At 42.0% G+C, this 14,670-nt stretch overlaps 2 protein-coding genes across 2 annotated transcripts; one reads left to right on the top strand and one right to left on the bottom strand.

Annotated features, from left to right (window-relative positions):
• Positions 1 to 9: 9 nt before the first annotated feature.
• On the top strand, positions 10 to 7,298 carry six5 (SIX homeobox 5). The gene is made up of 3 exons (XM_012830950.3): positions 10 to 721; positions 2,483 to 4,041; positions 4,157 to 7,298. Exons 1-3 carry the CDS (start codon positions 33 to 35, stop codon positions 4,864 to 4,866), a joined length of 2,958 nt encoding a protein of 985 aa, XP_012686404.2. The 5' UTR covers positions 10 to 32; the 3' UTR covers positions 4,867 to 7,298.
• On the bottom strand, positions 7,235 to 14,122 carry qpctla (glutaminyl-peptide cyclotransferase-like a). Its single transcript, XM_012830951.3, has 7 exons — positions 13,313 to 14,122; positions 11,631 to 11,777; positions 10,914 to 11,207; positions 9,937 to 10,098; positions 9,742 to 9,841; positions 9,501 to 9,617; positions 7,235 to 8,986 (listed from the first exon to the last, which is right to left on the bottom strand). The coding sequence occupies exons 1-7, from the start codon at positions 13,511 to 13,513 to the stop codon at positions 8,841 to 8,843; spliced, it is 1,167 nt and encodes a 388-aa protein (XP_012686405.1). The 5' UTR covers positions 13,514 to 14,122; the 3' UTR covers positions 7,235 to 8,840.
• Between the last annotated feature and the right edge of the window lie 548 nt (positions 14,123 to 14,670).

The raw sequence follows: 14,670 nt of genomic DNA, 5'->3' as shown, positions 1-14,670 counted from the left end.
GAGGAACCAAAAGAAAAAAAGTTAAACTAAAAATGGCTTCCTTGTCTTCAGAACAAAACGAGATTTGTAAGGAACACCAGACAGAGGAGTCAGCAAAAGCTAAAATAAAGGAGGAGACAGATCCTGACGAGGTTTCGGAGGAACTGCTTCAAAGTTTCCGTAAATCGGAGCTTAGCTTTTCAAGTGACCAAGTGGCATGTGTATGCGAGGCACTTTTGCAGGCGGGTAATGTGGATCGCCTGTGGAGATTCCTCTCCACCATCCCTCCTTCGGCTGACCTGCTACGTGGCAATGAAACTTTACTGAAGGCCCAGGCACTGGTCGCTTTCCATCGGGAAGAGTTCAAACAATTATACGCAATACTAGAAAGCCACGATTTCCACCCCAGCAACCATGGGTTCCTGCAGGACCTTTACTTACAGGCACGGTACAAGGAGGCAGAGAGGTCCAGAGGTCGGAGCCTGGGTGCTGTGGACAAGTATCGTCTTAGGAAAAAGTTTCCTTTGCCAAAAACTATTTGGGACGGAGAGGAGACTGTATATTGCTTCAAGGAAAAGTCGCGCAATGCCCTCAAAGATTGCTACAAGATCAACAGGTATCCTACTCCAGACGAAAAGAAGAATTTAGCTAAAGCCACCGGACTTTCCTTGACTCAAGTTAGTAATTGGTTCAAGAACCGACGGCAGAGAGACCGAACACCCTCTGGTACCAACAGCAAAAGGTTAGTGAGATAGCTAGGCAACGTTAATGTTGTTATGCCCATGTCTTTATCAGCGTTAACCTTTGGGCCTGGCTTCCTGATTTCGGTCTGCATGTGTCGTAGCCTAAACCATGATCGTTCTTTTGAGCAGAAGATTTGTCCATTTCCAATTCAAAATCCTCCCAGAAATAAATGGAAGGCAAATGGCGTTCAAGTGTGCTTACGTTAACGTTAGCGAGCTGGCGTTGCACACATTATAACGTTAGCTATCGCACATTTAGCGACCATAGCACATTTGTAAGTACACTTTGAAAAGGTTTTTGAAGTTAACCTACAAACCAGTTGCTTTTAACTTACTCATATGATTAAGATATTTACCGCAACACTTAACAGGCTAAAGTTAGCCAACTTTAGTTATCTTGGGTTCAAGTGGTCAATATGCAAAGACGTTCGGTTACCGTGTTTACGTTACATTTCACTGCATTGACTATAGCCGCTCTAGCGTTCACCTAATAAACATGGGAAATAATACACTTTTGTATAACGTTAAACTTACGTCTCTCACTGTAAGAAGACTCACACAGCTAGCAAAATTAGTGATTTGGTCTAGATAACACTTAACGACCACAACGCCATGAAGGTCCTAGAGTGTAACGTAACGATCGAAAGCATGTTGCTTTGTTGTGAAATGTGAGCTTGGCTTCCCTGCGTGGCTCAAGTTTCCTGAAATCCTGCACCGAAAGTTTCTCCTGTGTGGAACCACTATTGTTTAGCTCTAGCGATTGGGAGTCTATTATTACCCCTAAAGTGTGACACTTTAACAGTGGCGAATCTTGACCTGAAGCGCTGGGTCTTCATTTGAAGCATGTCTGTAACGTAAGTAATCAAAAAACCAAACAACAACAACTTTGTTATCGTACTTTCTACACGTATCCTTAAGACAAACATTCGCATGGATTTGTATTCTAATTTTTTTTTTTAGATAAGACTACAATCTCTGCATTTCCCTGGAATACATATTTGATTATTTAGACTGAAAATAACCTTGAAGCAACATAATTAACCATCAGTTCAATTCATATGCAATGCTTTTAAATGTACGTTTTAAAGGGAAGCATTAATATAAATCTAGGATGAATATGACCATTTAAAGCCTATTTCAGTCTCCTTTGATTATATTTAGAGTTATTGGTAAATGGTGATATGGTCATGTCCAAGTATCCAAACCCTCCCCAAGAGGAAAAACGTCTGCTAGAATTCAATGAAAGTGGGTTGAATCCAGAATCTGTGTAAAACAACAAAATGTAATTCTTTACAAATGTGCTTTGATACTAAATGTTATTGACTAAAACCAGTTTGTAGCAGTAGAAGTTGTGCTTGTGAAAAAAATATTCCTTGAAGAATTGATGTTTTGACTGGAATAAGCTACGCAGTTAAATTCTATTTACTATAAACTATCGATAATGCTTTGGCAGCGCTTTGTAATTTGCCATACAAATTCTGGTCTATTTAATAAGACATTGGGCCATATCAGATGTGTTCAGGGTGGGAATGGTCACACCATTAGAATCGTATTACATAGCTTATATCAGTAGATATATTGATGGATATCTTACATTATTATGTAAAAGATAACATTGTTAGTCATCATAATTATAAGTAATATTTCTATTAATTTTGCTTAATGTGATTCTGACCCTCTTTTGACACTTTCCTCTGTATGTTTCTGTTCAGAGTTTCACAAACCACTAACCACACACTGCCTCTCTGTCTCACTCACAGTGAATCTGATGGCAACCACAGTACTGAAGATGAAGCCAGCAAAGGAGATTTGGAGGATATCTCAGATAAACATATCAATGACGACTCTATTATGTGTTCCACTGGCTCTCTTATATCCATCTCTGGTACTACCTGCAGCACTGGTGGTCAGCTCATTCTCAACAGCACAGGAGGGTTCCTCACCTCCCCTCATCCTCTGCTTCTCAACGGCAGCTCGCTGCTCTCAGGCACAGGGTCAAGTGTCATCATCAATGGTTTAACCTTAAATGACGGCCATACGGTGACTCTCAGTCCAGTCACTACCAACCCATCTTTGCTACTGAACGGAGCACAGGTCATACCCAAAGCAGTGGGAATCAATGACCTCAGCTTGGAGGTCCCGTCTGTCAGCGAAATGGAAACACATGCTACTCTCTCCTCCGTGGTCCTAAACACCCACACCAGCCCAAATGGAACCATCACCCTCCCATTGACAGAGGAGGGGAAAGGGCCAGCTCTGGACTTCATCAACTCCATCAGTGTCGCAGAGGGTCTGGTGCTAAAGGCAGATGATGCGGTGCACACAGTGTCACTGACGTCTGTACCCTCATCCACCACTTCCTCATCCATTATCTCATCCTCTACTCCCCTCTCGCCTCTAGCTGTGAATCAGAGCGGCCGAACCTCAGAGACCTTAAGCTCCTCACCAAATGTCACCCCGTCAGGAGTGGTCATCTCTAATCCCATGGTGCCTTTGACTTCCCAGCAGCCAGAGATATTATTGTTTGCCACTGCTGGCTCCCAGCTGAGTCCCTCTAATTCTATCTGCCAGGTGGTCTCATCATCCTCTTCCTCCATGCCGCAAGTTTTCTCCCTCCCCCAGGTGGTGCCTTCTATTCAGGGCATCCCTGTCTCTCAGCTGGTCCAGCACCCTTCGGGAGCCCAAGTATCTGCCTGCCCCCAACTAGTCCCTGTGTCCTCCATCACTAATCAGATGTCACAGGTTTCTGTCCCTTCTTTACAGGGTCAGATGCTTCACATAGCTCCACGCCTCGCCCAGGTCCCACAGTGTAGTACGTCCGCCACTCTTAGCAATGGTAACATTTTTTCTGTTTCCCAGGTGACCAGCAGTCAGGTTCCTCAGGGCTTAACCCTCCAGCTTAGTGATCAGGCATCCCAGAATGCTCTCTCTCAGGCTCAGCGGCCAGCACAACATGTCTTTCCCATTTCCTCCCCAACACAGGTTGTCCCTGTCTCTCAGTCTAAAGAAATAGGCCTAGCCCAGTTAGTCCCCATGTCTCTGCCCCAGCTTGTCCCTGTGTCTTCTATCTCTGCAGCGTCCAACGGATCCCTATCATTTCCCCAAGTGGTACAAGCTAGCCCCTCCCTATCAATACCATCACCTGGAGGTGCTTTTCAGATCTTCAGTTCCAACCCGAGTGCAGGTGTTGGGGTCACTCAGGCACCACTGCGGGTTAACCAGCTTGGATCCCTCCAAAGCGTTTGTCCCACAGGCACCTCCTCTCCAGGGGTTCAGATCCTCAATTCAGGGATTATTCAAATCCCCTCCAGTTCCCCAGGTAAGATAAGTACAGTATGCAATGTTGATTAAAGGTAGTGTGATTCTTAATCAGTTGTTGAGTCAATTGATTTGGGTAACTGAACAACTTCTTTCTTGATAATTTTTTTCTTTAGGTGCCGGTAACTTTGTTCTGACGGGAGGCATGGGGGGTAGCCCCATTCTTAGCCTCCAACAAGGCAAACTCATTCTTACCATTCCAGCTGGCATCCAGTTCACCAGTGTACCTGTCAAGTCTGTCCCAGATAACCCCTTCCCAAGCATGGGAAGTTCTGACCAGACCCCAGTCATTCTTACAGCAGAGAATCCACCCGTCACCTCAGCAGCAGTGCCAGCTTCTCCCTCCCTGCAGTGTTTCCCATTGGGCTACACCAACTCTGCACTGTACTGTAGCCCTGAGCCTGGAGCACTAGCCAACCCGACCCCAGTAGCTTCCCCCAATACACCAGACTGTTCAAGCACTCAGACACCCTCCACGGTGCTGCCATCCCAGCACACCTTGAGCCCAGAGAGCATGCTGACACTCAGCCCGATATGTAGCTTGGCTGGTTCGGCCTCACAGCTTCCCCAGACCACATGGAGCCCTGCCTCCCTGTCCTCCTCTGCCACCCTTTCTCTGTTTGATGTGCGGGGGAAGGGAGATCTACCAGAGGACCCCACTTTGCTGGGCCTACCAGCTGGTGATGGGCTGCTGCTTGGGACTCCCCCGCGTGGTGGAGATGTAGACAGAGAATCTCAGTTGGATGATGCAGAGGAAATGGATGGGGATTCGAAAATTCTCACACAACTCCAGTCTGTTCCAGTAGATGATGACTTGGGTTTATAGATCATCACTGCGAAGACTTTTGGAGACACATACTGGAGGAGTGTGAGGAAGTTGCAATTACAATCTGTGTTCATAGAGGAGTTTTTGGTCTAGTGACTTGCCTTTACTCTGTCTCTCTCTCTATCTCTCCCTCCCTCTCTCGCTCTCTCTCTCTCTCCCCCTGCCTCCCCCCCTTCCTCTCCCTCACACAGTGAAAGTGAGAGAGGAAGAATGAGGTTATGGTGAGCATAAACCTTATATTCATTTTAATCGAGACACTTTTTTTTTTACATTTCTTTATTACTGTACTGTCAGGAGAAAAAGTGGCTATTGTAGGTGCTAAATACAGCCAATAGGCAATCGTTGCTCAACCAGAAAACATGAGCGGTTAGTTAGTTTGCTGTTGTGTTGTGAACCTCATATCTTGTCATAAGTAAGGGGTTAGATTGCCCCACTATGCTATGTAACTTTTCAGAATTTTTTTTTTTTTTAAATGAACAATATTTTTATTTAGTTTTATTCATTTTAGCTACACTAAAATGCCATCCAGTTATGCAGTGATCTGTTACCAAGTAAAAACAATGCTGAAATTGACAAATAGTTGCTTTAGTGAAACTGATTGTTATGATACATTTGAGTGGATTCAGTAACTTATAAAGACACACTATGTAAAAACTCAGTAACAGATGTACTGAAGTTGAACTTACTGATAAGCCACCCAAGCAAGCAGCAAGCAGTAAGCACTAAGAGGCAATACAGATTTTCAGGAAATGTATGGATGAATAATAATACGGTCATATATTGTCCATTATCGGTCACATCTTCTTGGTCAGCCTGTAGACAGTACATTGTGTATTTCGAACACTTTAAAAGCTTTTATTCTATGCAATAACTGGGTTGTAGTCACAGGGACCTGGATTTCAATCATGGTGGCGTTATGTGGCGTTTTATAGAGGGTTATATCTGAGAGGTGACTAGATAGCAGAATTATGAACAATTTATTATCAATTCAATGCGGTAGTAATGATATGGCACTTTTCCTGGAATTCAAGGTATTTCTTTGTAGTACAGGTCTCAATGATGGAGAACAAAGCAACTGTCACCACTGCATTGAATGCATTGCCGTACATAAGCTATTGCATGCTGCAATCTATGCAACTACGCTAGGAGAAGGGCATCATTTTCTACAATTTAAATCATACAGAAAAGATGAACTGATAACTATTACACGTACACTACAAAACATACAGGTAATACAGCTGCATTTAAATCCAAGTTGTTCTCTCCATCATTTCAAAGACCTCTTGAAACTCATTACAATACAGTGCTTTGCTGTGTGTGTTGAGACTACTTTGTCTCAAAGTATGTTATTTGAATTTCTCAAATATACAATTGTAGTCAAATGTACATGTATTAGTTACTCCCATGCCTTAAATAATGTGCTCCTTAAATGTTTTTTTTAAAAAATTATTTTGTTATATCTACACAAAATGTTGACTCAAACGATCTTGCCAAATTATTGTTTCACTTTCAATTGAGAAATGAAATGTAGATGTACCAGAATTTAGAGTAGACGCCTGTTATCTCCAGCTCCAAGGAGGATTCCTCCGTTCGGTGTTTTGCACATTTTATTTATGTCATGTTTACACAAGTGTGCTACCATCTGTGGCCTTGTCCATTTTTCTCATCTGTGTCAAAGACCAGTGGCTGAGCTGAGACACTCCTCTTCTTCCTCTCGAAAAGGTCTTGATATTTTGTTTGTGTTTGCTGTGATTTTTTTTTTTTTTGCGTATGTAGGCATAATTCACTCATGTCCTCTTTGCAGGAAAAGAATGTACCGAATGGAAGTTGACCTAGGAACCATTGTATTTATCCATAACCACATGGTTCCAATCAGAAAAGTCAGTTTATGTCATTCAAAAATGTCCGAACACCTGTCAAATGTATTAGTTATGCTCGTATTAGTTATTAGGTATGCTCATAATAGGATGTGTACCATTTCCTTGCCAAAGTTTGTGGTGTTTCATTGCTTGTTTTGTATTGGTAAAGACTCCGTCAAGCATGTTTGTGTATAATCAAACTCCTTTATTATATTGAACGGAGACTAAGGGAATGTGTGTGTTTGCATGTACAATGAAATGCTGTTACAGAATGTAAAAAGTGTACATCTACTCTCAAATCATGTCGACAATGTTTGTCTTGTTTTCCAGCTGTTTTATTCCACCCTTTAGCTCAACCTTTTCTTTCAGTCCATTTCATGGTTACGTTGTTGCTATTTCCACATCCTACACACATGCACATATGCATACACATCCATCAACCAAAGACACTTATTTGAACTGTTTTAGTAAAGGGACTTTTCCTGTTTTTCTGAAACATAGCCGTTTTGTACATTTTAAAGGCATTTTATTTTTTATATACAGTTGTCATTGTAATAAACATTTATAACAATCGCTCATTTGAGGTGATCTTTTACAAGTGCTCATCAGATGTTGACATGGTTTTGCTTTCCATAAAGACCTAGGACCTATAAAACCTTTGTATGATCAGATCATCATTGCCTAAATTCTATTCAAATCCCAAGTCTCCAAAAGCAGAAACTGGTATGACAATGTGGTTATAGTTATGCAAACAGAGAAGTATGTTCTCTTCTTTTTTTGCCCATGCACAAAGGTTCACTGCAGTAGTCATGACTGCAAGGTATACTGCTGCTGCTGTTGATCAGGTAAATTTCAAATTGACTAACAATGCAACCAATGTGTTATGAAAATGTAATCCATGATATAATGTGACCAGTTTAATAACATTATATATAAATAAGGCAATGACAGGTTGTTGAGTAAACTGTAGCTTAAGGTTTAAAAGAAAGCTACAGTAAGGACCTGTGTGTGTATATTTATTTATTTCCTGTGTAAACTTAACTTTCAGCTGCCTTCAACGCCAAGAAAAAACAGGCTGTTAATGGCATAAGGTGACGTACATATAGACAAATTTGAACTAAAACGTATTGTAAGTAAAAGTGGTAGATCATTGTGTACACTTACAAAGGCTTAATTTAAAAGCAGTCCTTACCAGTGTTTGACTAAGTCGTCACCTATTAGATAACAAGTACAGATTATAAATAGACCTTTCTTTGATAATATATAGTTTTCCGCTATCATTTGTTTAATTTTATCATGACTACACAGAATAAATGTCCAGGAATGTGATTCTACTACTACTCAATTGTAGTTTACTTATCAAGTCAATTTGAGAAAATGTCTACATCCTTATATCAAAGGGTAGAATTTATAGCACAGATCAGTGCCAGACACCTTCGCATTTTCTTTTAAGTTCAGCTAACCCATGATCTAGATGTGAAACCTGTATGAAAACAACGATGAGACTACAACACCACACAGAATAACATGTATGAGAAGCACAGAAGGGAAATTTGTTAATATTATAAAATTCTAGGGGAAAAGATTTCTCATCATTTTGTCAACCCTAAACACACTTGTAGCTTGAGTTGCAAAAAAGTAAGAGGGGGGCTGTGCTGATTCAGGGCATTTGTAACAATCCACCAAAAGGTAGAAAAAAGTATTCAGCATTTCACAGGTAACTCTTTCCAGTTCGTGTTTTTGTTGGCTGTAGTACCGTTAAAAGGTTAGCGCACACCCAGTCTGAAGGGTCCAGACATGACTTTGGCACTTTGGGACGAGACATCAGGGACAACCACTAGTGCACCGAGGTGAAATCAACCATGAACAAGGCAAGCTGTCTGTTCAAAATCTTCCCACAACTCGACAACATAAATCACTATTCAATTAGAATCAGCACCGATGTTACGCTGAACACCAAATTTAGTTCTCCCTGTAAATGTTTCCGTCCACATTTAAGTTGTATTGCTTCACAGATGTCCCTGGACATTCAGACACTTCCTCACAACTCTGGGAGACACAGAGGTGCGTACTCTCAGTATTACTGAGTTCCTGAGTCAAGCTTTGTGCGTCTGTTCAAAGTCCCAAGTACTCTGCTAAGAAGATGGCCATGATCTTCGTGAGGTTCTCCACAGTGGGCCGGTGCATTCTTTCCTCATCGTCATCCAGTTTGTGCCAAAATGGGGGAAATGGTGTGGGAATCACGTGTAGCACAGGCACACCTGACAGATGCACAGAGAGAGAGAGAGAGTGCATTAATCAGACAGGAGTCTTATCACAGAAGCAAGCCACTGAAATTGTTCGAAGGAGAATAAGGCGAAGACAACAAGCGTTATTAATAGAACAGAAATACACCCAACCAATCCTTTCCTAGCTTTTACTTCATTGTTTTTGTTTTAATTATTATTTATACTTATTTGAGAACTCTGAATGTCCTCTAATACTATATTGCATGACCTTTTTTTTTGACTCAGTTTGCAAATGCGAACAGACATCTGATGGCTATTACTTCCATGGTGCATTTGAATAACTGTTCAGATATTTACCATACGTTTAAACCACAAGATTATGCAACCGGTCACATGAGAGAACCTAGGGATATATTGCTCTCGTTATTAGAGGGTGGATAGTTGAATGGTGGACCTTTGTGAATGGTGAATCAGCATCTGTATACTGGACTGTGTGTTAGCTACTAAAGCAGGAGCCACACAGGGGCATGACTCTTCTCATACTGACCCCTATGCAAGAAGGGGATATGGTCATCCTGCACAGGGCCCAGATACACGTCTTTCCTGAAGTAGCTCTGCTCAGACGGGTGGGAAAACAGCAGGCCCTGCCTGTGTAATCGCTTCTCTGAGAGTGGGAAAAAGACAATGTGAGCAGTATTAGGGTATGTCTGATGACATCTCACACAGTATTATGAGGCATGCGATTTGCACAGACTTGATCTGGTGAGTATACAGGAGTGGGTGATCACCTGCAGCTATGAGGCGGTCGAACCAGTGAGCTGTGTTGTCAAAGTGATTGACTATCAGTGGATCAGGCCCACCCAGCAGGTCCAGTAAAACAAACAGATCCTGTGACGGTGAGGAGGAAAAACGAATTAATATATCATTCACACCCAACAGCCAGGAATAAAGTATTGAATTTGAACAGAGACACAGATCTGTACCACGGCTTGCAGTAAGTTGGTTTGAGAAGAGGCGGAGGGGTATGGCGTGCGGGCCATGCGCTCAGCCAGGTGGCGAGAGCCGTAGATAGAATCAGTGTCTGTCCACTCCTCGAATGCCTCTTCTCCATCAAAGAAGACTAACTGAAGGGTCACAGCAGCCCGCTAGAGAGAGAGAGAGAAAGACAAAGACTAAGCACATTCTTTCTTGGGCTAGAAGATTAGCCAAAGGAAAGTTTTGTGAAGATATTAATGAAAATGACTGCTTTTTGCCAATGTGGGTATTTAAAAGGCATTAGAGGTTATCTGATACTATTTCTTCCATATCTAATAAACTTCTGTGACTGAGACATTATATAGAGTGTGTGTGTAAAACTGAGAAAAATGTGTTGGATTTTCAAAACATGAAAGGTTAGGTGGGGTTTACAAATCAACTGTATGGTACGTCTGCATTAATAACCACTCTGTGTTAATGTTTGTTTAAGACTGTTGGGCGACCAAAAATGGTTGGTTCTTGACCCGAGTGATTCTCTGTTTATCATCCAGTCTGGCTGCAAAATGCACTTACTGCACATACTGCCTTTACACCAAATGTGTGCCCAAAACCTGACTTGCCTTAATGTGTATCTAGTTCTTTAGTAATATCATATGCGTCTCTGTCCATATGTGCTGAAGTGTTTTCAAGCACAGTCTGACTTAGTATAGGCCATTAATGCCTACTAACAATGCTTACTGCTTTCCAGTGAGGTACTAGTTTAGTTCCTTTTTCATAAATAACACAAAGTCATGCTGAGGCTAAATTAGCAACAGTTGTAGGCATACACACTTCTATTATTTGTTAGCAATGTTGGCATAACAAAACAAACAAAACCAGAGGGAAGCTACGAATTTCCACCAGACACATACTGGCATGACAAAGCAAACACCTGCCAATAAATAAACCCTTTTGTGTGAAATTCATCAACTTGAAACGGTCATACCTGTTGCTTAAGGGCATTCAGCTGGACATCGAGAACTGTGACCAGTTCCAGCATCATGGAACAGGGAACAGCAGAGTCGCTGGCACCCAGAAACACGCGTTTCGGGTGTTTAGGATCGGGGTTGAAGAACTTGGAGTCATAGTGACATGCCAGGAGGAGGCGGCGAGGGGCAGAGGGGTCAAGCACAGCCAGGACGTTGGTGAAGGTGACCAGGCCTTGCGGAGTGGGGGACGTGAAGGAGTCCTCCTCGACTGTCCAGCCCGTCAGTAGGGATGCCAGCTGGGCCTTTATGTGCTTGAGGCAAATCACCATGGAAACAAGAACAAGAAAGGTAAGGAAATAGGGCTTTACCTTCTCAAAGACTGAAGACTCACCACCAGAAGTATTAAGATCCAGAAATAACAATAGTATCAACAAATTTAAATCTCTGGAAAAAAGCCATGGCTCAAATCTAAGCGAGTCTTACTTGAGGCATTTTAAGCTCAAAAACTACCTATTGGTCAGAAATAGATCAGATAAGATCATCTCAATTCATAATGGGAATGGGCATAAACATTTGTAACTGTTCTTTCAAAATTACATAATTATCATGCCTAGACAGATTCTTTTTTATTTTATATATATACACAAAAGCTACTTACCGTACATTACCATAAGGCCTTAGGAAGGCTTTTGACTTCGGTCTCTTTAACTCCTGAATGACTAGTATAGTCTCACCTGTCTCACAGCCTGGCTGCCTGGAGTTCCTGGGAGCCTCACTATCAAGAACGGCCTCAGATGTTTCTCCCACAGACGTGATATGTCTACCTGAGCAGCTAGCTTGCGCACCTGGGCCAGGGTTAACTTGCTAGCTTTATGATTGAGCTGTAAAGAAAAAGATGCGGTTAAGAGAACCCAATTGAAAACACAATTATTGTACAGTTTATTTTTTTCCTGGAGGGGGGGTGAGGGATAATGATGATTTATACAACTTCTTGTGTAAGTATATTAAAGTAGGCTTCAAGTATATTAAAAACAGCAATAAAGGCCCAATCAAAGCTTTCAAATACACTTCATTCAGAGGCAGTTCCTCCAATACCAGCACACTGCCATGAGCGCGGCTGGAAGGCCACAAACTATTTTTCCTTTTGTGTCCTTCACATACTGCACTCAGGATGCTGTAGTAAGCAACTTTGCGTTACGGTACATGTGTGTGTGTGTGTGTGTGTGTGTGTGTGTGTGTGCATAGTTTCTAACCCCACCTGCAAGCACAGACATGCAGTTGTAGAAACCTCTTGTCCAGTTTGGTAGCTAAATCAAACCAGAGTTATAGAGATGTATGGAACAGACTCAATGACAGCACAATAGGACTGGGTCAGCAGCTCCTGTGTCTTCAGGTGTCAGTGCTGACTGAGGAACACAGGGGAGCGTGCACATCCCAATGGGATAACAGTGCTGACTGTCAGGTGAATACAGGAAACTTGTCTGATGCTGCGTGTCTGTCATTGGCCTCATTAAAGTTAGGCGATCCACAGACATATTACGGGCATTGTGTGTGGTGTCGGCCAGTATCCCTTTATAAGTGCCAGGTCAAGATGCTGTACGATGTAGTGCAATCTTATGTTGACTGTGCCATCCATTGACCTGTTGGCCCTATAAGCAAATATGTCCTTGAGGTGGGTCAGTACCAGTCTTTCAAAGGGCCTCATGACCATCAACATCAGATCTACAGATTTTGGGACATTTTGCTCTGTGTTTCTTTTGGAGGCAGGCATGATAACACTATTTAAAGCAGAAAGAGACGTTTCTCTGCTCTAATGATCTGTTCATGATGTGGATAAGAGAAGGACCAACTGTCTGGTCCTAATGCCTTCCTGGTCTTTTGTTTCTTCAAGATCCTACATGTCCTCTTCACAGTTCCTAAATGGAGGTTAGGTGGCAGGTGTGAAGAGAGTGGGGGGTTGCAGGGTCCAGTATATAGAACATCTATACCATACTTACACCAACATCTTTTAAAGATATATAAGGTCATGTGACAAGTGATCTACACTAAATATTTGTATGATAGCGTCAGTGTATTTTTATGGTGCTGTCAGGGGTGTTTGTCACTAGACAATGCTTCAAGATGCTATTTCTCATTGGGTTGACAGATGAAGAAAATGTGAGCAGATGTGATTTTGTATAGCAATTCTTAAATGTTGTGACACAGATACCACATTCAAATGTGAATAAACCACAGTGTTGAAAATAAGGGGTTGTGTTATTCCAAGAAGCTACAGCTGTGAACATCCATGTTTCTGCCTATATGTTTGTCTCCCCTAAAAGTTGTGCTTAGGGTATGCTCGGGGCTATCTTGAGCTATGGGGGACGTTTCAAAGTAGAATACTGCAAATCACACATCAAGTAAAATAAAATCTCACCTTGTCTTTGGTAAGATCTGCAGCCAGAATTCTGGAGTCACTTGACTCACTTGCCAGGTATATTCCCAAGACCATGGCAAGTGCAAACGCACCGCAGAGACAACCGACCAAAACCCGCATACGAGGCATGCGGACTTGGTCACAAATCGTGCCACCGCTGCCTGTTTGTAGTGCTTTGTACCTAGAACTATTTCTGGGCATCTTGGCACACAGATGACTGACCAACTTTTTCTCCTAGAACACAGTACAACGGAAATCCGTCCTGTCAGCTGCAACCACTCGACTATATACCTACGTGTGCTTTGAACACGTCAGTAGAAAATGACAACAGGCCGCCAAGAGATTTGGGAAACGGAAAAGCCCTGCAATCAACGGCATCTTATCAGCCATGTCAATTCCAAAGCACCAGCTTTGCATTTGAAACAAATCATCAGTATTCTGAATGTCCTATTTTGCTATCCTATCCTTTTTTGCTATTAGAAATATCGTATACTCACTCTCATACTACATGCCCATGCATTGTTATAACGAGACAACGACCATTCAAACCTTCAAGCCACACGCTAACTAACCTTAGCTAGGAAGCCACTTCTCAAACAATTGCGACGTCTTATTACCAAAACCTAGACATTACCATAGTGTTCTGATATGTTATAGCATACACGCACATGACTGAAATAATTGAAAATAAAAATAATGGAAAACAGATGTCTAACAAATCCGATTTCGATGCAACTGCAATGAAATCTCTTCTGAAGAGCCAGCTGACTTCTTCTCTTCCTTTCACAGCCGTCCAGACACCTTATTGGTGCATTGCTGCCTCCATCTGGTCAATGGCAAGAATTAAACAAAACCTCATGGCATTTGTGTCATATTTTTATTTGTAGTCATGTGCGGAACATTTACTAAAATGTTAGGCCTAATCATTCCCAATTGCATTGGCTGTTTTTAGCTGATTTAAGCCTATTATAGTGACGTTATAATTGGATTTTTTTGTATCAATTTTACGCATAGAATTTTTTGGGAAATAAAATATCCTTGGAAATATTTATAAATATAATGTCATAACTTTGCTGAATAATGAGAAGAAAACAAACGTCTGTGCTGTCAACTTGTTCAAATCTATACGGAGGAGACTATGAAACACTTCAAGCCTTGCTTCAATCTACCTTCTTCTTTGACTAAGGCCGGGTCTACAAGTGGGCAGGGGTGAGCAATCCCCACCCAAATTGATCAACTTTGAATGTGCCACGTCATTCACATGTACTTCGTCCCGTCAAAGTTCCCTGATCAAACCTGCAGGGGATTTCCTAATTGAGAGCGCGAGCGGTGTTCAATACGAGCATGGGCATGTATTA

Source organism: Clupea harengus, chromosome 9, assembly GCF_900700415.2.
Source record: "Clupea harengus chromosome 9, Ch_v2.0.2, whole genome shotgun sequence".
Lineage (NCBI taxonomy): Eukaryota > Metazoa > Chordata > Actinopteri > Clupeiformes > Clupeidae > Clupea > Clupea harengus.
The sequence above is the reverse complement of the archived record's forward strand: the minus strand, read 5'-3'. Positions and strand labels throughout refer to the sequence as shown.

Coding starts and splice junctions, on each gene's coding strand:
- six5 (XM_012830950.3), top strand. CDS start 33: ATGGCTTCCTTGTCTTCAGAACAAAACGAGATTTGTAAGGAACACCAG. Junction 722..2,482: donor TCTGGTACCAACAGCAAAAG/GTTAGTGAGATA, acceptor TCTCACTCACAG/TGAATCTGATGGCAACCACA. Junction 4,042..4,156: donor AATCCCCTCCAGTTCCCCAG/GTAAGATAAGTA, acceptor TTTTTTCTTTAG/GTGCCGGTAACTTTGTTCTG.
- qpctla (XM_012830951.3), bottom strand. CDS start 13,513: ATGCCCAGAAATAGTTCTAGGTACAAAGCACTACAAACAGGCAGCGGT. Junction 11,778..13,312: donor CAGATCTTACCAAAGACAAG/GTGAGATTTTAT, acceptor TTTTCTTTACAG/CTCAATCATAAAGCTAGCAA. Junction 10,099..10,913: donor TGAATGCCCTTAAGCAACAG/GTATGACCGTTT, acceptor CTCTCTCTCTAG/CGGGCTGCTGTGACCCTTCA.